Source organism: Hyla sarda, chromosome 9 (assembly GCF_029499605.1).
Source record: "Hyla sarda isolate aHylSar1 chromosome 9, aHylSar1.hap1, whole genome shotgun sequence".
Classification (NCBI taxonomy): Eukaryota; Metazoa; Chordata; class Amphibia; order Anura; family Hylidae; genus Hyla; species Hyla sarda.
The window spans coordinates 144,883,633-144,906,538 of record NC_079197.1 but is presented as its reverse complement, the minus strand read 5'-3'; the positions used below and the strand labels follow the sequence as shown (position 1 = coordinate 144,906,538).

Genomic DNA, 22,906 nt, shown 5'->3' with positions numbered 1-22,906 from the left:
AAGACAGTGGGGGGGGGGGGGGCGGTCACATCCAGATGCTGCCACATCCAGATGCTCTTCGGCAGTGATTCTATTAGCGATGCCTGTAATCTGAATGTCATACTGAATAACAGTATTATTTCACTAACACAGCACACTCCCTATGTGTGTTAGGACAAGGAAAACTGTTCTACATTCCAATTGAGGTTCTCTGTAGGCCAGAAATAGCTGTTTTTTAATAGTCATTCACCACAAACTAAACAATTTTTTGGGGAAAATTTGTCGAATTGGCCGAATTGAATTTTTCAAAAATTCGCTCATCTCTATTCCAAACTTTCACACTTTTTACACTTGGTGGTTTAGCGTTGGTTATACCGTACAGTATACAGTGTCAAGACTAGGGTAGATTCTAGCTGCTTGTGTTCTCACCAACACTACCCACCAAAACCCATCCCATTAACGATAAACACAATATGTTGGTGCAAAGGCCACAGCAGCCCAATTTTATTTAACAGAACAATTAGAACATTGTAACCACAAACTTTTGTATGAACATCTTACCTTAATATAAACAATCCTACTCCTTTTCTGGAACAATAATGTACTTAGCAAGATAAGAACCCAGAAGCACTGTCCACCTTTACTCTCCATAAACCTGTAAGTATAGGGCCTCCTACTTTACTCCTCACCTGGTTGAGGAGCACCAAATTCAGAGCACCAAATCCCTCCCTGGGGCCCATGGCCGCAGAGACTTTGCCACCGGGCTGTGTACCATCCACGCCAACTTTTACACTCCAAACTCCATAAAGTCCACTGATGCCTCCAGATCCCTCTCCTGCCCCCGCCACAACAACAGTGAGTGACACCTTACTCCGTTCCGCCAAACCAGCACTGCTCGCTCAACAGCCTCCCTAATCTCCAAAAGCCAAAGATCCATAACCAGGTCAATCAAATGAATGCCATAAAAGCAGGATCCCCAACCTCCAGTTCTTTATAGCACAGTACAAAAACCCCATTGCAAGCCACAAACCGCCCCACCACTTTACTGACCTTGGCTCATGCCCTGTTTAAACCTTCCACCGACCTGACCTGACGCCACTTCTTCCTAGTTACTACGTCAAACCAGATCAGAAGCCATAACCATGGCTAATAAGTCCAATTTGATGTCCTTCATCAAGTCCATAGACTTACCGAACCCCAGGTGCAAAACCAAAACATCAGGGGACCTAGCCATGTGAACATAAAACTGTACCCACGGCAACATGTCTGGCCAACGCATGCCCCCTTTACCCAACCAACGTACTTCCACCTCTGGACTAGGAAATCCCAATTACCGACCAGACGGTCGCACCTCCGTTCTCAACCCCCTCCCCCCCCTCTCTGGCCACTTGTTTGAACCTAAAACGAAAAAGAAAACATGCCAGCCAACACAGTAAGAAAAAACAACATTACAAAAAATGAGGCCTAACGTATATCTTAAAACGATCAGACTCCCACGTGCCAATGCGCTTAATCAAATCAGGTCCCTGCCCCCCAACGCGATGCCTCCATCGCAGCGCTGATGCGAAAGGATTGTGAACTAAACTCCTCTGCTGGACAGCCAGCCGCCCGCAAGCACTTGTGGAACACTGCCATAAACTGAAAGGGTGACAAAAAAAAAAACATCCGCATGCAATAAGAGGGGTCCCAAGCCAGGAGGACGTGCCGCCATAAAATCCCGTTAGCAAGCCACCGGACACATCTCAAACCCCTCCAAAGGCGCCAACCGAACGACCGTACCCATGCCCAACTGGTCCGTCTTGGAGCGGCGAAGCAAACACTCCAAGCCCCCGTCCGTTACCCGTACATAAGTCAAATGTAAACCCCCCACCCATCGTCTACTAGGAGCCACCAGCTCTGATATCCAGAAAGCCAAAAAACAAATCCCCGGCAGCAATGCCCCCAGCTGCGTCAGCAGCTAAAAGGACATCGGCTTCTGTGTATCCCGCGTAACCACCCCTTTCTGGAAATCCCACAAGCCCTGCCACACCAGAAAAAATGTTGTAACATCCGGCAACCCCTAGCCTTAAACAAAAAAGCAAGGGCCGGCAAACGATGGCCCAACCCCGAGTATGAAACACACTCACAAAAAGCCCTGCCAACATAAAATAGAAGAGCTGTCTCCCACTCAGAAACCGTTTCCCCCAGCGACAAACGCCCCACCAGGACCTCCCAATCAGACCACCACCTACTGTACACAGCCCAAGTTGCCCCACTCACAGACCGGCTGACCAGACCCATTGCCACAGCTACACCAGATTCCACAGCCAGGTGGTACAAGGGATCACACTCTCCGCTGCCTCTGGCAGCAACTCCTGAAAGCGCTCCCACTGAAAACGAGAGATGGTGTCAGCAACATCATTGACAACACAAAGCATGCAAACATGCAAAGCAACAAATTGAGAATTTAGCTCCAAACCCCGCAGAACCAATCTGCGCAGCAGACTGACCACCGGCGGGGAATGCGCCATCTGCCTATTAATGGCCTGGACAACCCCCAGGTTATAACAATGGAAGCAAACCTTCCAATTACGAAACCACTCCCCCCAGATCTCAACATCAACAATGATATGGAATAACTCCAAAAATGTCAGGTTCCTGGTGAGCCCTGCCTTCCGCCAAGCATCAGGCCACCGCCCCGAGCACGACTGGCCTTGTAGATAAGCCCCAAAGCCACAGCTACCAGCCGCATCAATAAACAGATTAAAATCCTCACTAGACACAGGACGCCCCATGACCAAGGACCGGTCATTGTAGAGGCTTAAAACGTTCCACCAGGCCCCCAATTCAGTCCGCAAATCAGCTGACAGCCGAACAAAATGATGCGTGCGCACCACCGCAGAAGTAGCCGCCACCAGGACAGACTGTGATTGCCCCCGCACCCGGAGCATTTGTGCTTAAAGCGGCACTCTGCTCCAAATTTGCAGTTACCGAAGTTGAACTGCCAACACACACCCAATCCCATACCTGCCATCCGGGTGGCTCTTGAGCTGCCAACACCATCCCGAAAGGACTGCAACCCTCCCCGCAGAGCATCCATAAGCCGCATCTACAAGCCTATATCCTTGTGGTCCCACCTCAAGGAAGGCCGTATTGCCATGCGCTGTCTAAATTGTTTTCCGAAGCGCAACCACACCATCCCCCCACAAACGCAATACCATCCCCCTCACCTATAGGATCCATATAACAAAAAAGCTTGGAACAATGTTCCGGCAACTTTTCACCCACCACACTAGTCAAGATGGCAAAGGCCTGTAGCCAATTAGCAAACGTCCACGGAATCAAGCGACACCACCGACGTTCTACCTCCTCCTATTTCACCCTCTTCTTCCCCTCATCCGGCTTGACCCGGTCCAGGTTAAACTTCTCCAAAGGCAGTAGAGAGAATATATCCACGTTTTCGCCCTTCCACATTTTTTCCCGCACCTCAGCCTTCAGATGCGACCCCAGGGAACCCTCGAAGCAAACATACACTTCCCCCCGCACGGAATCCACCAGTCTAACATCCCCCCCAACACCCGAAGCCGCCAAGACCGCCGAAGGCCCAGCTATCACCCCATCCGAAAACCCTGCAGCCCACCGGTACACCAGCAGCTGCCGATCCTGCCGGTGACCCAACCGGTGCACCCAGTAATCCCCCTTCAGAACCGGCACCTGAGGACCCGCCGCCCCCTGACAACCCCAAACTGCAAACCCACCCCCCCCCCCCGATCCCCCCCCCCCCAAGGTTGCAAGAAAAGTGGATCACTCACCAGACCCCACTGCCCACTGGGGAAGGCCCAGCGGCCGTATCTCCCGTCACAGCTTGGACTCTGCTTGCCACGTCAGAACTCCTCTTCTTTCTGGTAGATGCAGGGGCCACCTTGCCCACAGAAGCAGCAACAATAGTAGAATGACCACCAGACTGGGGCACCTGCCCACCCCTCCGATCCTCCCGCACAGGTGAGTCACAGACCACAGATGATGAAGGAGAAGCCTCTCCCTGGTCCAGCAGGAGCTCATCTTGGCTGACGTCACTGGGGGCGGGGTCAGCAGCACCCCTTGCACAGGGCCCGATCCTCAACCTTCAGCTCCACATCCTGCCCATCCTCCTCTTCATGGAGACAGCAAGGTCCATCTGAATAGTAGCCTGGGGAGCCACCAGGCCAGCAGGGGACTGCCTCCCCTCCTGGGGAGCGGGTGCAGCCAGAACACCCTGCAACGCTCTCTGCCATGTCTGCCCCCCACAGGAGCCAGGGACTGGGAGCGGGCCGCATGCAGCAGCTCCTCCTGACACTGCCCCCCACCAGACCCACTGAAGCAGAAGGTAGAGGGGCCCGCAGAAGGACTTACACAGCGACACCTGGTGCGTGGTGAATGCTCTGGAGAAAGCCGGTCCAGTGGGCGGGAGCGCCGGCCACTAGACGGGGCCCCGACACCACGGCTGGCTGCAACACATCTTGGGACAAGAATGTGAACTGTTCCTCCAGGCACCGAGGACCCCTCTGTAGGGCTTCCTCCCTCAGCCGCCTCAGCACCCCATCCATGGACGCCATCTCACAGGTAGGAGTGCTTCTGCGAATCTTCTTCCTTGGCTAATGTGCCGACTGATTCCTCCCCCCTACTCCTAGCTCTATAAGTACCCTCCCCCCCCGCCCCCTCCTCTCTATGTGACTTAACCCACGTTAACCCCTTCCTTCCCAGCTCATTATCCCCCCTGTCATGTTCCTCTCCGGTCTGAGATTCCCCCCTCCAGGGCTTCCTTACTCCTTGTGGTCTAAAGTGGTTTAACAGATTATACCACCTCTGTTGTATAAATTGGGGCAGATTAAATATTGCAAATGTGCCAACAAATTTGTGTCTTGCCGTCATAACACTTAACCCCTTAAGGACGCAGGACGTAAATGTACGTCCTGGTGAGGTGGTACTTAACGCACCAGGACGTACATTTACGTCCTAAGCATAACCGCGGGCATCGGAGCGATGCCCGTGTCATGCGCGGCTGATCCCGGCTGCTGATCGCAGCCAGGGACCCGCCGGCAATGGCCGACGCCCGCGATCTCGCGGGCGTCTGCCATTAACCCCTCAAGTCCCGGGATCAATACAGATCCCGGCATCTGCGGCAGTTCGCGATTTAAATGAACGATCGGATCGCCCGCAGCGCCGCTGCGGGGATCCGATCATTCAGAACGCCGGACGGAGGTCCCCTCTCCTTCCTCCGTCCGGCTCCCGGCGTCTCCTGCTCTGGTCTGTGATCGAGCAGACCAGAGCAGGAGATGGCCGATAATACTGATCTGTTCTATGTCCTATACATAGAACAGATCAGTATTAGCAATCATGGTATTGCTATGAATAGTCCCCTATGGGGACTATTCAAGTGTAAAAAAAAAAATGTAAAAAAATGTAAAAGTAAAAGTAAAAAAAAAGTGAAAAATCCCCTCCCCCAATAAAAAAGGAAACTGTCCGTTTTTTCCTATTTTACCCCCAAAAAGCGTAAAAAACTTTTTTTATAGACATATTTGGTATCGCCGCGTGCGTAAATGTCCGAACTATTAAAATAAAATGTTAATGATCCCGTACGGTGAACGGCGTGAACGAAAAAAAAAAAAAGTCCAAAATTCCTACTTTTTTAATACATTTTATTAAAAAAAAATTATAAAAAATGTATTAAAAGTTTTTTATATGCAAATGTGGTATCAAAAAAAAGTACAGATCATGGCGCAAAAAATGAGCCCCCATACCGCCGCTTATACGGAAAAATAAAAAAGTTATAGGTCATCAAAATAAAGGGATTATAAACGTACTAATTTGGTTAAAAAGTTTGTGATTTTTTTTAAGCGCAACAATAATATAAAAGTATGAAATAATCGGTATCATTTTAATCGTATTGACCCTCAGAATAAAGAACACACATAATTTTTACCATAAATTGTACGGCGTGAAAACGAAACCTTCCAAAATTAGCAAAATTGCGTTTTTCGTTTTAATTTCCCCACAAAAATAGTGTTTTTTGGTTGCGCCATACATTTTATGATATAATGAGTTATGTCATTACAAAGGACAACTGGTCGCGCAAAAAACAAGCCCTCATACTAGTCTGTGGATGGAAATATAAAAGAGTTATGATTTTTAGAAGGCGAGGAGGAAAAAATGAAAACGTAAAAATTAAATTGTCTGAGTCCTTAAGGCCAAAATGGGCTGAGTCCTTAAGGGGTTAATCAGTAGGTGACAACTAAGGTTAATCCACATTTTTTTCCTCGGCAGGGGACAGATGTTTTGCCTTTGTTGACAACAGTGCTGCGGGACCCCTCGCTATTTGAGAAACCTAATGAGTTTAACATCAATCATTTTTTGGATGAGAACAACAAATTTAAGAAAAATAATGGATTTATGCCATTTGCTGCAGGTAGGAATGGAATATTACTACACTTCTGTTTAACCACTGTATACAGTATGTGTCTATATATCAATGCTATTACCGCATGTATTTATATAGCACTGACATTCCACATCACTGTATAGACATTGTCGCTACTCATATCAATCCCTGCCCCCAATGGGGATCACAATCTAATATCCTTATTTCAGGTACACACACAGGTCTATTTTTTTTTCTTTTTTTTTTTAGGAGTAAGTTTTTTTTATTTAAGTTTCCAACATACAGGCATGTGCATAACAGGATAAATGAAATAAAATAATTAGAAATACATCCAAGGAAATGTCTAGAAGCAACAATGTAGAGGGCGAACCCCTCGCATCAAAGGTTACATAGGCAGGTTTGCATGTTATCAAATGACAGCTAATATAACATTGAGTTAACAGGGGTATGTATGAGCAGGTATGGGCCGCATCACTGATTACATTCCTACCACTATAGGCAATAGGGGAATGAAATAGTATATTCTACATAGTCAGAGGGTGAAGGGTAAAGTAGGAGTATGCAGTTCATACCTGAGGGAAAGGGAGAGGTAGAGGGAGGAAAGGAAGAACAACCCCCAAGGATGGTAAGTAGAGAAAAAGAAGGGGAGGTGAAACAAGGGAGGGTGGTAGAGGCAAGAGGAATGGCAAGGGGAGAGAAATAGAAGGGATAGAAAAAGAGAAGAGGAGAAAGGGAAACAGGTAGGGGAGCAAGACTGATTAAGCAGAGCGGTGCACCAACCTCTCAGATCCGGTCATCGCCACCAACCCCGGTGGCACATCACCCCGTCAAGTTGTGAGTCCAGTCAGGAGAGGACAGGTACTGTAGCCATGGAGACCATATTGACTGAAATTTGAGGAGTTGACACTGGGAGTCTGCCAGTAGTTCCTCCATACGACACACCTGAGAAACCTCTTTGAGCCAGGCCGAGTATGTAGGGGGTGTAGTAGATTTCCATAAGCGATTTCCGACAGGTCTATTTTTATAGGAAGCTAATGTACCTATCAATATGTTCTTGGAGTATGCATGTGGACCAGCCAACTCAAAGTAAACCCACACATACATGGGTACAGCATATAAATACCCTGCAGGTTTTGGCAACAATTCAGAACACTGAAACACCATGCCAATGCTAATGCCTACCAGCCAGCCCACACTAAATAAAACTCTGTTATCTATATAGAAAAGGGATGTACAGAGAAGCTTAATAAGCCAACCTTTTATGGTAGCTTTACCTTAATGTCAGTGTTTCATTCCAACTCTGGAGTCTTAGAAACTGACTGGGAATGTGTGCCAAGCCAGACATTTCTCCAGAAGGAAACATATTTAAAAAAAACATCTGTTTCAGGGTGATTTCCACTTATCAGTACAAAGCAGGGTGGGCTAGCATGGCTGGAGAGAGGTCTGTCCGTGTGGGTTTGAGGAGAGCATCATAATGGTGTGTTGGGATTTATAGGCCATTTGAACTCCACTGGGAATTATGGGAATGATCCACATTGAAAGGCCTTTCACCAGCAAAGCCAACACACCCTGCTCTGTACTGAGGAGAGCTGTATGTAATCGCTTGAGCTACAGAACTTCTGTAGCCCATGTGACAGGAACATCTGGGCCGAATTAAGTTAGTGACCCCTCTTTTGACTCCTGGTCACCCACGCTATAACCCAGTGTATTGGTTACTGGGTTTAGTGTGGGTGATCAGGGAGACAGTGTTTCACTTGGGAGTCTTAGAAACTGACTGGGAATGTATACCAAGCCAGAAATTTCATCAGAAGGAAAGAATATCCATGTGCAGACAACTGTTTTGAGGTGATTGGTTCTTCTCAGTACAGAGCAGGGTGTGCTGGCTTTGCTGGTTAAAGGCCTTTCAATTTGGGTAATTCCCTTAATTCCCAGTGGAGTGATAATGGCCTATCACTCTTAACACACCATTATGATGCTCTCCTCGAAGAGAAACCTTATCTCTTGAACCCACACGGATTGGCTTGATATACATAACCAGTCAGTCTGTAAGACTCCCGAGTGAAACACTGACTTAAAGGGTACTCCGGTGAAAAACTATTTTTTTTTTAAATCAACTGGTGCCAGAACGTTCAACAGATTTGTAAATTACTTCTATTAAAAAAATCTTCCATTCCAGTACTTATCAGCTGCTGTATGCTCCACAGTAAGTTCTTTTCTTTTTAAATTTATTTTCTGTCTGACCACAGTGATCTCTTCTGACACTTCTGTCCATATCAGGCACTGTCCAGAGCAGGAGCAAATACCCATAGCATGGTCAGACTGGAAAGAAATTTTAAAAGAAAAAAACTTCCTCTGGAGCATACAGCAGCTGATAAGTACTGGAAGATTTTTAAATAGAAGTAATGTACAAATCTGTTTAACTTTCTGGCACCAGTTGAGTTAAACAATTTTTTTTTTTTTACTGGAGTATCCCTTTAAAGGAAAACTGTCACCCTGATCACCCACACTAAACCCAATAACCAATACACTGGGTGATAGCATGGGTAACCAGGAGTCCAAAGAGGGGTCACTAAATTCGGTCTGGTTGTTCCTGTGATATGGGCTGCAGAAGTTCTGTAGCTAGAGCGCATGCGCCAGCAAATTACATACATGATGACAACCTATAGACCGTTCTTTGGCATAGGCTGTGTCAATACTAGCCTTCAGTCTGGAGATCGACTCTCAAGGGTATGACTGGGGATTTTGAGTTCTTCATAGACCTATATGCTGTTATTGGAATACACTGGCTTCTAAAGGAGGTGGTTTCATAAAAAAAAAAAAAAAAAAATATGTATATATATATATACACCCATTTATGTTTTCCAGCGGAGTACCCCTTTAATGACACTACTGTGTATAAGGGCCTGGTTTCCATAAGTTTGAATACTAGTTTTATACATCATCATAACTATTTTAATACACTGTACACTCTCATCGTTGCAGGAAAAAGGTCATGTGTCGCAGAAAGTCTGGTGCGCCTACAACTTTTCATTTTCTTCACCGTCATCCTGCAAAAATTCACTTTAAAGCCTACAGTGGATCCCAAGGAATTTGATATCTCTCCTACGGAAAGTGGTGTGGAAAACGTTCCTCCAGCCCATAAAATTCAATTCATTTCTCGTGCATAGGAATAATAGGCAAACGTGAATGTTTACATGAACATAACCGCATCGATATACATAAATGTTATAATGTTGGAATGGGATATATCTATATATATGGGCCCAGAAGCTAAGGTCACTCCATACGCCGAGGGTACTGGTTGTGTTATTATGCCTGCAATAAGGGTCCGACGGTCCCTTTGGGAGTAGGGATAGTAACACTACATCTCCCTGTTAGGGTATTCCAGTGTTTTTTGCACACCCTAGGGGTATATACAACGAACAACCACGCTCCTCCATATTGGGATATTTCCAGGCCATTGTGTGGAAGTGCAATAGACATTTTCCCTATTTTTCATTGCATCTTATCCAACCAATGATTGAGAAGCCCTGTTCTCATTAGGGGGGCATCCGATGGTTGTCCTGACTTATTTGTTTTGATTTTCAAGAGTGGGGCTTTGGTTATCTTTTTAGTGTCTTTAATAAAAGTAAAATTTTAAAGTGTGTATCTCGTGAGCAGGAGCGGTTTGCTATGGGCATTTGCTTCTGCTCTGGACCGTTCCTGACACAAACAGAGGTGTCAGCAGAGAGCACTGTGGTCAGACTGGAAAGAATCACACAACTTCCTGTGGAGCATACAGCAGCTGATAAGTACTGGAAGGATTAAGATTTTTCAATAGAAGAAATGTACAAATTTGTTTAACTTTCTGGCATCCGCTAATTAAAAAAAAAAAATGTTTCCCCCGGAGTACCCCCTGAAAACTTAAACTTTCCCTATTTGTTACACACACATATAAACATACATAAATCTAATGGGCCCCACAATGTAATGAGTTTTAGTATGTGAACGGGCAGACAGACACCCCCTTTACAGGCCCCATTCCTTTCAATGTATTTCAAAGGGAATCTTAGTACGACATGGACCTTTGCCAGAGTAAACTGCAGATTAAGCAATTCTCTCACAAGAACATTAAATGTGTGTGATAGGTTATGTGCAAACTGTGGTGTATATAGAATATTAGAGATCTACAACATACAGGATATTCAGAGACCTAGGGACACTGATTCTGATTCCATTCCATAAATCTTTATAGTGGTTTAATCATACGTAAAGGGCATTTCTGTCCTAAGTAATAAAGGTCTAACACATTATACAGCTCTAGGCAAAGATTTCAACATTGAGCAAAATAAGAATGTTAAGTTTTTAGTATATAGATAGATAGATATAGATATAAAATCATTATAATAGTATTATTATAATTCATATAATAGTCATAATAATATTATTATAATAATTTGCATTTGAGTCCTCACTGTCAAAATAGCATGTTACTTATATTACACACTTAGTGCCATAATAAAATAAAAATAAAAAATAAAAAAAATAAAAATAAAAAAAAAATATATATATATATATATATATATATAAAAATGTAATAAGAACTGCTGTGTTTTGGTTACTTAGCCTTAGGTTACTAAATGGAATAAAAGATGATTAAAACATATGTACCCCCAAAACATGGTACCAATATACCAATAAAAACTACAGATCATTCCACAAAGAACCATCCCCCCCCCCCCCCACACACACACACACACACATTGCTGCCCTAGACGACTGAATATACCCCATTAGCGTGTCCCAAATTTGCAGCAAAAACTACTTTCCTTACGGAGCTTTTCAAGAGTACTGGTCCTGTATATTATTCTTGCATTGAGGCCGGACACCCCATTAGACGGCATGCTGGTCTCCAATAGTGACTGCTGTTTCCTCTTCCCATCTCCCCCTTTAATCACGCTGTGTTATACAAATAGGAACGTATCAGTAGAGATAAGGAATGTACAGACAATCCAAGGAAACAGATTAGATCTGTGGCTTTTATGTTATTATTGTAGGACAGGATGTATAAGGATTGGAAAGTCCATTGAAAGAAGTTTTGTTTGTAAATAAAGAATTCTTCCCAATCTCTGTTCACATGTTTTTCTTGTTATACACATAATTCTATATATCACTGCATTATCACATGATATTATTTTATAACAGAGCCCTTGGTTCTATTGCTGGGACTTTCTGTGGTGGAATGGTAGAAGCAGAACACCGCCAAGATGGTGTCCATCTAGTTATGCCAATGTGCACTCAGCACCAGCTCTCGACCTTCACAGTCACCCATCCGGAGAAAAACCCAACCCTTCGTCTTATTCAAAAATGGTAGAACACGTTATTTTCACAAAAAAAGTGCAATACTTCAGCAGCGTGACAAAGGTACCATACTGCTGAAAAGTTTTGGTGTGAATAATGTTGTAGTTTTTTTTTGCCTTGTGCTGTATCTTTAGCAGGAGAAAGACAAGGAATGTATCAGACACTTATCCTTTATCCACAGGATAGAGAATGCATTTTTACAAGCTGGAGTTCCCCTTTAAATCTACCAGAGCTTCTTAAGCTGTAAAAGCTGAGCTGTGATTGGTTGTTATGGGAATATAATAACAGATATATCTGAGCCATTGTGTTTCAATTGTTTATAGTCAAATCATGTAAAGGTTAGTGTTGCTCGCGAATATTCGCAATGTGAATTTTATTCACGAATATCGCATATTCGCGAATTCACGAATATTCGCGAATATAGCGCTATATATTCGTAATTACGAATATTAGTTATTTTTTTTTTTTTTCATAGTGCACATCACAGTGATCATCTCTCTCTCTGCTTCCAGCTTGTGTGGTGTAAAGAAGGCGCTAATACTACTGTGTGAGACTGGTGTGCGAATTTTCGCATATGCAAATTTTTACATATGCGAATTTTCGCTTATGCTAATTTTTGTATATGCTAATTTTCGCATATATTAATTTTCGCATACAAGAATTTTCGCATATGCAAAAATAAAACGAGAATATTGCGAATATGCGAATTTAGCGAATATATGATGAATATTCATCCATATATTCGCGAATATTCGCGAATTCGAATATGGCCTATACCGCTCAACACTAGTAAAGGCCCAGCAGTTGGACCCCCCGTGATCTCCAAAATGTGTCACCTCCCTGAACACCCAAGTTCTGAGATGAACTAGTCTCAGAGTTGATGACCCGGTTCACCTTTCACATTTGAGGCGGGACATCACTGTGACCGATGAGTAACTGAACGGTCATTGCCAAGCCTTGAAAGATGAGGGACGGAGCACTCAGGGAGGTGAGTCAGGACCCATCTGGAGGTCGAGGGGGTCCCAGCAGTCTGAATGGTGTAATCAGACACCTATGAATAGGGGATACGATTTTACAAGCTAAACTTTGCCTTTAAAATAAGATGTGATTGGCTCCTATGGGCAAATCCCTCCAGTCATTGTAATCAGATTGATTCATCTGGGCCAATGGACTTAATTTTATAATATTCTGTGATCAGCAAAGCAATGGCAAATCTAATGGGCCCCACAATGTAATGAGTTTTAGTATGTGAACGGGCAGACAGACACCCCCTTTACAGGCCCCATTCCTTTCAATGTATTTCAAAGGGAATCTTAGTACGAAATGGACCTTTGCCAGAGTAAACTGCAGTTTAAGCAATTCTCTAACAAGAACATTAAATGTGTGTGATAGGTTATGTGCAAACTGTGGTGTATATAGAATATTAGAGATCTACAACATACAGGATATTCAGAGACCTAGGGACACTGATTCTGATTCCATTCCATAAATCTTTATAGTGGTTTGGTCATACGTAAAGGGCATTTCTGTCCTAAGTAAGAAAGGTCTAACACATTATACAGCTCCAGGCAAAGATTTCAACATTGAGCAAAATAAGAAGTTTTCATTATATATATATATATATATATATATATATATATATATATATATATATATATATACAGTGGTCACAAGTGGTTACAATATTAATTGGTTCTGGGCCATTGTATGGTACCATTGTATGTTGAGACCAGAACTCTATGGAAACCTGGTAATTGGTTCTAAAGGCACCAAAATGTCATCCAAAAATAGGAAAAAATGATAATTAAAGAAAAATAAGTAGATAACTAATATAGATAAAGCAAATCCTTATATATAAAAGTAAGAAAGATCTGCTGGGAGCTGTAAATTACTGTCTATGCCAGTGTTTCCCAAGCAGGGAGCCTCCAGCTGTTGCAAAACTACAACTCCCAGCATGCCCGGACAGCCTTTGTAGTTTTGCAACAGCTGGGGCCACCCTGCTTGGGAAACACTGGTCTATGTAGAGGACAGGTGCTTCTTCAGGGTCCTGTAAGTAAAAAAGTAATGGAGTCGCCCTCACCTGGTGTCCAAAGGAGCAGATAACCCTGGTACAGGTAAAGAGTACAGAACATGTAATACCTCTCTGTACTGTAGGGGGCGCTACCAGACACCAGGCAGTGCATACACTTCAGTAATACAGGTAAAGAGTACAGAACATGTAATACCTCTCTGTACTGTAGGGGGTGCTACCAGACATCAGTCAGTGCATAAGCTTCAGTAATACAGGGGTTTTACCAGTGAATGTCCATTCTGATTGGTCAGTTCTTCCAGCCATTGACATGTTTCACAGATCTGGACTGTCCGTACATTGTATGTTGAGTCTGGTTTCAACTTACGATGGTCCAGAAAAGACCATTGAATGTTGAAACTATTGTATGTTGAGGCCATTGTATGTTGAGGGATCACTGTATATATATATGGTCTGAAGAAGTGCAGAAGTACAACACAGCTGTTACCACCATGCTGAGGTCCCCGGTGTTCCTGCCATGATACCTGCCTGACACCCCACCTCCTATATATATGTATTTATATAGTTGTTCAGTTTATTAACACTATGAGTAATATATATGTTTTGTTACATTGAAAACAAGGATGTATGGAGGCATTTATGGTGAGTACAGACATACTGTACTCAGACTCGGTATTGATCAATTCTTATTATATGGAAGCCTAAAACGTGGTTCAAATCAAATGGATAGAGTAGAATGTAAACTTAGGTCATGTAACGTCAGGAAGAAAGTTAAGCTACCTCTGAAAGATCTAAAGAAGGAAAGTCTTATTGTAAAGGCAAAGATGTTTGCGCCAAATTCTGAGCCTGCAATCTTAATAATGATGAGACTCATTGGGCCAAATAAAGTTCTTCCAGTCTTTGGTGCCTGTGTGAATTGTAGCCTCAGTTTCCTGTTCCCAGCTGACAGGAGTTGCACCCCGTGTGGCCTTCTGCTCCTGTAGCCCATCTACTTCAAGATTGGACATGTTGTGTGTTCAGAGATGGTATTCTGCATACTTTAGTTGTACCAAGTGGTTACTTGAGTTACTCTTGCCTTTCTGTCATCTCAAACCAGTCTGCCTATTCTCCTCTAACATCAATGAGGCCTTTTTGTCCACAAAACTGTAACTCACTGGATATTTTCTCTTTTGAGACCGTTAGCTGTAAACCCCAGTGAGATGTTTGTGCTTGAAAATCCCAGTAGATCATCAGTTTCTAAAATACTCAGACCAGCCTGTCTGGCATCAACAACCATGCCATGTTTACAGTCACTTAAAGAGCTATCCAAAGGATAGGGGATAAGATGTCTCACCGCGGGGGTCCCGCCGCTGGGGACCCCCACAATCTTATATTCGCCACCCACCTGTTTGAGCTGCACACCGCGGTGCCAGCTCACAAACAGCCAGGTGGCGACCACAAGGCCAAAGTATCATGACGTCACAACTCTGCCTCCGTGTGACATCCCTCCCCACCCCTGCTATGCAAGTCTATGGGAGGGGACGGGACGCCCGTCTTTTTATTAGGTTTTTATTATCTCTTTTTATTAGGTTGTTTTATTTAAAAAAAAAAAAATGCTTTTAACCCATCCGCGAGTGTCAGAGAGGTGGGGCCCGGGCTCTGCTATAGCCGTTACTGCTCCCTCCACTTACATTACGCCTGTTCTACCTGGTAATTGACATATAAGGCTTAAATGGGCACTGTCATGAAATAAAAAAATTGATATGTTGTAGTACTTAAGTACTACAACATATCTCTAATATAGTTTAATTTAAAAAAGTTATTTTAAACCAGTTTAAAATCACTTTTAAATTCGGCCACTAGGGGTCGCGGTCCTAGTGGCCGAATGCATTCGGCAGTGACGTCACTACAGAATTTCGTCTCATTTGAGCCTGGCAAATAAGTCGAAATTCTAGTCACTGCGGTGCTCAATAAGACAGGCGAGAGCGAGCACAGTGAAATCCAGGGCTGCGCATTGGCTCCCTGGACTCACATACTGGCCGCCTCCCTGCTGCATATTCTCCCTGCAGCAGGGAGGAACATGGCTCTTACCTCTCCTTACAGCCGCGGCCCCAGTGGGGATACGCCGCCTCCTCACAGCTGTGTCCTGTCATTACCGGGGGGGGCACGTTGTACGGAGAGGGGGGTGCCATTTACAGGAGGGCCCATCACACACTGAGCAACAAGCGTGTGCCCGTCTTCCTGTCATGGTCCTACACTCTGGTAACTCTCTCTATGGTTCTGGAGGACTTTCAATCCTCCAGAAACATACAGAAAGTTTCCAGAGTGTACGGGCATGACAGGAAGCCGGGCACACGCTTGTTGCTTGCTACGGACCCCCGCTCATGGTCCGGCACAGGTGAGGGGGGGGCGATATTGGTCGGGGCTGGGTGTCTTCCAACACAGGGTGCCTCCAGTTGTTTCACCACTACAACTCCCAGCATGCCCTGACAGCAAATAGATGTCAGGGCATGCTGGGAGTTGTAGGGGTGAAACAGCTGGAGGCACCCTGTCAGGAGAACTAAGGGCGGAAGTAGGCCCCTAGCAGGCATCAGTGACGTGGTGCCTGCTGGGGAAGTCTGCCTGGTAGTGAGCACACTACCAGGCAGACAAAATGCCATTTTTAAGATAATAAAAAAATAAAATAAAGGCAGGGAGGGGGTTAGGGATAGATGGGCAATAGGCAGGGACAGAAAAAAGAAAAAAAGAGGATGGTGGGAGCTACCCTTTAACTTTCGGCAGTGGTCCTTTGTAGTGTGCCCGCGCATGTGCTTTCAGTGTGTCTTATGGACGCGCGGTGAGTCTACTAGTGTTTCTCTACCTCTCTGAAATTTCGGGATGGGATATAAAGCGATTTGATTTTTTATGAAGAAAAGCAACAAAGAAACAAAAAAAAGTATGCCTGGCATTAGTTAGTTAACCCCTACTACACTGTTTGGCCTGTTTGATGACTGAAGATCACGTGACAGATGTACTTTGAATATAATGCAGTATATATTCAGCATGTAAAGCCTTTATACATTTAGGAACATGTACTAAGGAGTGTCATATAGAGATACTAATATGCCACTTGCTATGCTTTTTTTTTATAGCTTTTATCTAGGAATAGAACATAGGATTGTAGACTTTGCACATGAAAAAATTGATCGATGAAAACCCTGTGGAGAGCAGAAAGAATTCTATGTAAACAGAATCCTAAGTCCTGTGCCAAGTTTCCTCTCCAGAGTTCATCCCCTCCCCCTCTACTTTCTGATTTAATGTATAGAAAGTTTCCTACACAAATGCATTTCAGTACCAGGAGATGATAGAGACATGACTGAGCTGAACTCTCTAACTGTGGGCCTGGTGGGCTTTGTCACCATTATCATAGCCTTTTCTTATGCCAGATTAATATGGAGACGGAAGAAGTTACCCCCTGGACCATTCCCAATGCCCATTTTAGGGAACGCTGTGCATCTTATATCTAAAGGAGTATTACCAGGTTTGAAAAAGGTAAGTGATGGAATCTCTTTTGAATATATTTCTGGGCTCGAAATCTTATGGCTGTGGTTATAGTCAATTGTTTTTGTTACAGCTACGAACTTGGCTAAATACATACAACTCATTGATTTGCTGTATTGGTGACTACTCGCAGATATGTAGCACTTTGTGGTATCAATGGTTGTCCCCTTCATAATAGTGTATCAAGTAAGGCTGAGTTAAATGGGCACTGTCACCAAATTTTTTTTTTTGATATGTTGTAGAACTTATGTACTACAACATATCTCTAATATACTTTTATATATATATTTTTTTTTCATTAAACGGCCACTGAAAGAGGACTTATTTTGGAGTGGTAATCAGTCCTTTTTCAGTTAGGCTGCACTCGCTCCCTGTCTGTCAATCAGACAGGCGGGAGCGAGCGCATTGGCTCCCCGGCCACTGGCTGGGAGGCCACTCCTCCCGCACATCGCCGCCGCCGCCTCGTTGCTGCCGCTGTCCCTGCACGCCCGCTGCCGGACTCTGCAGTAACCGCAAGTGTAATGAGGGAACGGGGTATGCGGGGGGGGGGGGGAGGAGGAGGGAACCGGCTAGTGCCGTACCGGGTGGGGAGGGGGGGATAACGGGCTAGCAAAAAAAAATAAATAGGATGGTGGGAGCTACCCTTTAACAACATGGGGGGAGATTTATCAAAACCTGTGCAGAGGAAAACTTGCCCAGTTGCCCATAGCAACCAATCAGCTTCCTGCTTTCATTTTTATGAAGGCCTGTGAAAAATGAAAGAAGCGATCTGATTGGTTGCTATGGGCAAATGGGCAAGTTTTCCTCTGCACAGGTTTTGATAAATCTCCCCCATGGTTGTCAAATCTGTTTCTCTGTTCTGTCATGGGTGCAGAATAACAGAACTCAATCTCTTGATGTCATGTGACAAACATGAATAGCGCCTGATGAACCTTTATACTTTTTAATGTGGTCCATCATGGTCCCTACATAATGATAGTTTGACTGGCAGAATAGTGCTGCATGCTGTGCCATTCTTTTCTTAAAATATTATGGAATTGTTTCTTCCAACACAAATGTGAACAGAGTCTAACTGGGAAGAGGACCCTAAAGGACCTCCATGACTATGGAAAATCATCTTGCTTTTTCTTCTGTTGTCTCTTTTCATATCTAGCATTTCCAATCTATTTATTTCTCATGCCATCACCTCTGATAACCCTTAAAGGGGTACACCACTGCCCCAGCATCCAGAACATTTTGTTCCAAATGCTGGGTGTGGGCTGCAGGGTTGTGACGCCACGGTCACTTCCCTCGTGACCTCACACCTCACCCCCTCAATTCAAGTCTATGGGAGGTGGCGTGGCGGCTGCCATGCCCCCTCCCATAGACTTGCATTGAGGGGGCGTGGCCGTGACATCACAACCCCACAGCCCACACCCAGCGTTCATAACAAAATGTTGCAGATGCCGGGGCAGTGGAGTACCCCTTTAGTAATAGAGGTACAAGTAGTGCCTATGTCTGCTACCCTTGTAATAATGCCAATGGTCTCTACATAGCTGCAATCTTTCTTTTAGGTAACGTGGATTGTATAACTTATCTGTCATGATGATGTCTATTTAACCTATGATACAGCTGTCCTAATGCAGCCTACATTTCCCATGATGAATCTAGCTTTGCAGAGGAAGAGCTGTGGAGTCTCTTCACTGCATTTGCTCTGAGTCCTATCTAAGTGATATGTTTCGCCCTGTCACCTCTTACATGCAGAAGAGCAGTGTCAAGCTACATCTCACAGGACATACTAAAGAATCTGCTGACAGAAGAAAAAATCTGTGTGAGTGAAGGAAGTTGTATAACTCTGCAGTTAATCAGTATGTGGATTCACCTACTGTATCACTGCAGTACCGGTCCCTTAGGCAGGGAAGAAATATTATATTTAGCAGCATTTGGGGCATGGGGGGGGGATACAGACATAGTTTGTTGGGAAAAGGATGGGTTTGAGAGCTTCCAAGAGGGATCTGGTAGGTGACGTTCACAGTAAGTCCGTCACACTGGAGAGACTGACATCATGCCTACACATTAGAGCATGTCCTTTTCTGGTTGTCTGAATAGTGGTCACATAAAATGCATGGAAACAGCTGAGCTGGAAAATAGCAATGCACAAATAATGGTGGTGAATGGTGATTAGTTAGCAAAAGCTTCTCTACCAACCTTAAAACAAATAAAATATTCCACGTACATTACTATGCACTGTTATTTATTATTGAGTAAAGTGTACATAAAAGCTCCTGTGTCTTATATTTTCATAGATGGCAGAACAATATGGCCCAATTTATACAATACACTTCGGCTCCCGGCCCACAGTCATTGTTGTTGGATGTCAGGCGGTAAAGGAAGTGCTAATAGACCTTGGAGACATTTTCCAAGGAAGAGGAGCCATTCCTGTATTTGAGCGGTTTTATAACAAGAGTGGTAAGTAGACATCACTATCTTTATCCTTCACCCAAGCTTTGCATTACCATATATAATGTACTGATCTTCAATCTGTTATTGGATGAGGGCCATGAAGCGTCAACAGGTGAAAAGTTCTCCTTATTACCAAGTCATGGGCACGGTGCCATCTGAGGCCTCCCTTTGGCATGTACAGTACAAAATATATAAATTAAGATATATATATATATATATATCTTCTTGTTTTTGCCATGATTTTCACAACAAAAATCATGTTATTATACTGCAATTGCAGAACTTGTCGTAACTTGAGATAAACCTCAGCAAAAAGCACATCCGAAATGTTGTAGAAACACAGCATGTAGATTTTAAATCTTTATAAAATGCATCAGTTGTAATTAAAAGTCAAATCTTTTTTCTCCTCATGGTAATATTTTTCTATAAAATGCATCAGATTCCCTTTAGGAATCTCAACAGTTCACCTGGCTGGATTCTAGCAGCCAGCAGCCTATAGTTGGTATCATTACATAAACTGCAGTGATGAAACTCCACCCCCTCTCTCTGCAATGCCTTGGAAAATGTAGGCAACATTAGGAATCTATATCAGTGAGAAAATAGGAATCAAAATGGCTGAAAACTCAATAGCTACTACCACAACCAATTGCAAGATCTAGATTTTTTTGCACATGACAGATGGAGTCTGCGGACACCTGTTGGTCATAGTTTGACCCCATTTACTTGTTTAAAGGTGTGATGCAGCACAATCTATAGAGTGATGTTTCATTATGCGACCGCTCACTGAGGTGCCCAAAATGACCATGTAGCTCTGGCCATAAAGATTTCTGTGAATTTTTATTATTTGTACAGCCCACTTTTTCCATTATGTTTTTTAATTATGTAAAGTGTAAATACAAACCTTGTCCTCCTTAAATCATAAAAAAGAAAAATTCTACTTCTACTTCTACCAATATTTGTATTGTAAGGGTTGACACTTCTTAATGGAGACTACTGGAGGCAAATGAGGCAGTTTTCTCTCCTGACCCTCAAAGACTTTGGAATGGGTAAAAAAAGTTTGGAAGAACCAATACAGGAAGAAGCCCAACATCTTGTGGATTACTTTAGACATTCCAACAGTAAGTATTTCAGTCAACTACACAGTTTAGTGTAGTATATAAGTAGCAATAGTACTGTAGCTCTTACACATATGTATGTAGGAGTCTTTTTTTTTACTATGGAGACACCCATGGCATTGTAGAGGTGGTATGACATGTTGCCTTTGAGCTGATCATTTGATTATTTCCCCTCAGGAAAACCTATAAACCCCAGCACAACCCTAAGCTGCGCTGCTTCCAATATCATTGCTACTATACTGATGGGAGTACGTTATGAATACACCGATGAAAAGTGGATGAAAATCCTCCAAGACATGCGGGATTCATTTGAAATCATTTCTAATCCATGGGGCCAGGTAATTATATATTATAGTCATTTATAACTCATTTCCTCATTCTCTAAAGTTTCCATTTTTACTTTGCATAACTCCTGACATGAACCAAGCCGAGGAGCAGATTGGCTGGTCCTTGGGTTGACAAGTAGTTATGTCTCTGTTATATGGATCATCAATCCACCCGCTGAGTGCTAAACACAGACACAATGGGGGAGATTTGTCAAAACCTGTTTGGAGAAAAAGTTGCCCAGTTGCCCATAGCAACCAATCAGCTCGCTTCTTTCATTTTTAACAAGGCCTCTGCAAAATGAAAGAAGCACTCTGATTGGTTGCGATGGGCAACTGGGCAACTTTTCCTTTGCGCAGGTTTTGATAAATCTTCCCCAAAGGGTCTATTCACATGGGCAAATTTCCACAAGCGGAATTCCGCTTGTGGCATTCCGCCTCAAATTAAAGCCCATAGACTTCTATGGGATTCTGCACTCCCATTCACACTTCTGAATTTCCCCTTGTGGAATCCCATAGAAATCTATGGGCTTTAATTTGAGGCGGAAATTCTGCCATGGGAATAGACCCTAAGACATATTGGGCCTCATTTACTAAGAGTGGAGTTTATTTTATTTTTTTTGTGGGTTTTTGTTACTGACAGGTATTTTACCATGTTATTTACTATTGTATCTTGTATTTGGCGATTTTCGCTACGTTTTGCTCTCTTACAGGGTTCACAGAGCTCACATCCATCACATTTTATGTGGATATGTTAGTTAATTTGTAGATTTCTTTCATAAAATGCGGACTGACAACACTCAGGGCCCCCGGACCAAAAAAAGCAAGGGCCCTCTGCAATGCTCCGCCGCTGGTCACACTTCTGCCACTATTCCCCCAAATCCCTCCACCACCCTATCACACAAAATAAACTAAATGTTATATATAAGAAACACTTTAACGTAGGTAAAATAATTTTCCATGACCAATAATACCAGTATACAATGAGTAAATATATACCACCACACAATAACTGGATAATACCGCCATACTATACTGAATAAAACCACTATACACAGACCAGTATACTTTACAGGGTCTGTATACTATATAAGTGATTATATACAGGACCATATGGCGGTCGATATCAGCTGTCCACAGGATGTGTATACCATAGAAGTGATAACAGTTACAGAAAGGGACTCACAATTATGTATTTTCTGATCAGCAGCATCCTCTTTCTTTTTCTTCTCCATCTAGGTCAGACCGCCATGTCGATCTCATCTGCAGGACAAACATGTCAGACTCTGCATTTTTTCAGTGCCCTCCCCTCCTCTACACAATTTTCCCATCTATAGGCCCACAAACTATAATAATGCCCTCCTTGGTGTACTGCACAGTAAAAGGGAAGGTAGGTAGGAAGCCAGGTAAATAGGTAATTAGGTAGGTAGATCAGAAAGCCAGATATGTAGGTAGGTACTTAGGCAGCCATGTATAAAGGCCAGGTATGTACATAGCTAGGTAGTCAGGTATATAGGTAGGTAGCAAGATATGTAGTTAGGTAGTTAGGCAGCCAGGTATGTAGGTATGGAAAAAGCTTGCTACAAAAACGAGATGGATCAACACAGCGCTGGACACAATCAGGAGGTAGGAGATTGTGTCCAGCGCCGTGTTGATCCATCTCGTTTTTTGAAGCAAGCTTTCTCTATACGTCGTTGGTTATTCTGGTAGAAAGGCTGCAGGACACCTATTTATTTAAGCTCTGTCCATGGTTGTGTATGGG

The 22,906-nt window shown here is 43.6% G+C and overlaps 2 protein-coding genes across 7 annotated transcripts in view; both read left to right on the top strand.

Annotated features, from left to right (window-relative positions):
- Positions 1 to 10,850, top strand: part of LOC130290415 (cytochrome P450 2F2-like) — a 53,819-nt gene extending 42,969 nt beyond the window's left edge. Inside the window, exons 8-9 of the mRNA XM_056538042.1 lie at positions 6,262 to 6,403; positions 9,359 to 10,850. Of these exons, the coding sequence (XP_056394017.1) occupies positions 6,262 to 6,403; positions 9,359 to 9,543 (327 nt within the window). The 3' untranslated portion in view covers positions 9,544 to 10,850. The remainder of the gene's footprint in view (positions 1 to 6,261; positions 6,404 to 9,358) is intronic.
- Positions 10,851 to 15,990: 5,140 nt separating this feature from the next.
- LOC130290406 (cytochrome P450 2F2-like) overlaps positions 15,991 to 22,906 on the top strand; it is a 13,339-nt gene continuing 6,423 nt past the window's right edge. The window contains exons 1-5 of one of the 6 annotated variants that reach the window (XM_056538008.1): positions 15,991 to 16,122; positions 17,150 to 17,255; positions 19,550 to 19,712; positions 20,675 to 20,824; positions 20,999 to 21,159. In XM_056538008.1, coding sequence (XP_056393983.1) covers positions 16,109 to 16,122; positions 17,150 to 17,255; positions 19,550 to 19,712; positions 20,675 to 20,824; positions 20,999 to 21,159 — 594 coding nt within the window. In that variant the 5' untranslated portion in view covers positions 15,991 to 16,108. Of the gene's footprint in view, positions 16,123 to 16,534; positions 16,561 to 17,075; positions 17,256 to 17,593; positions 17,783 to 19,549; positions 19,713 to 20,674; positions 20,825 to 20,998; positions 21,160 to 22,906 lie in introns of those variants that run through there. The other 5 variants (XM_056538009.1, XM_056538007.1, XM_056538012.1 and 2 more) reach the window with 5 other exon arrangements.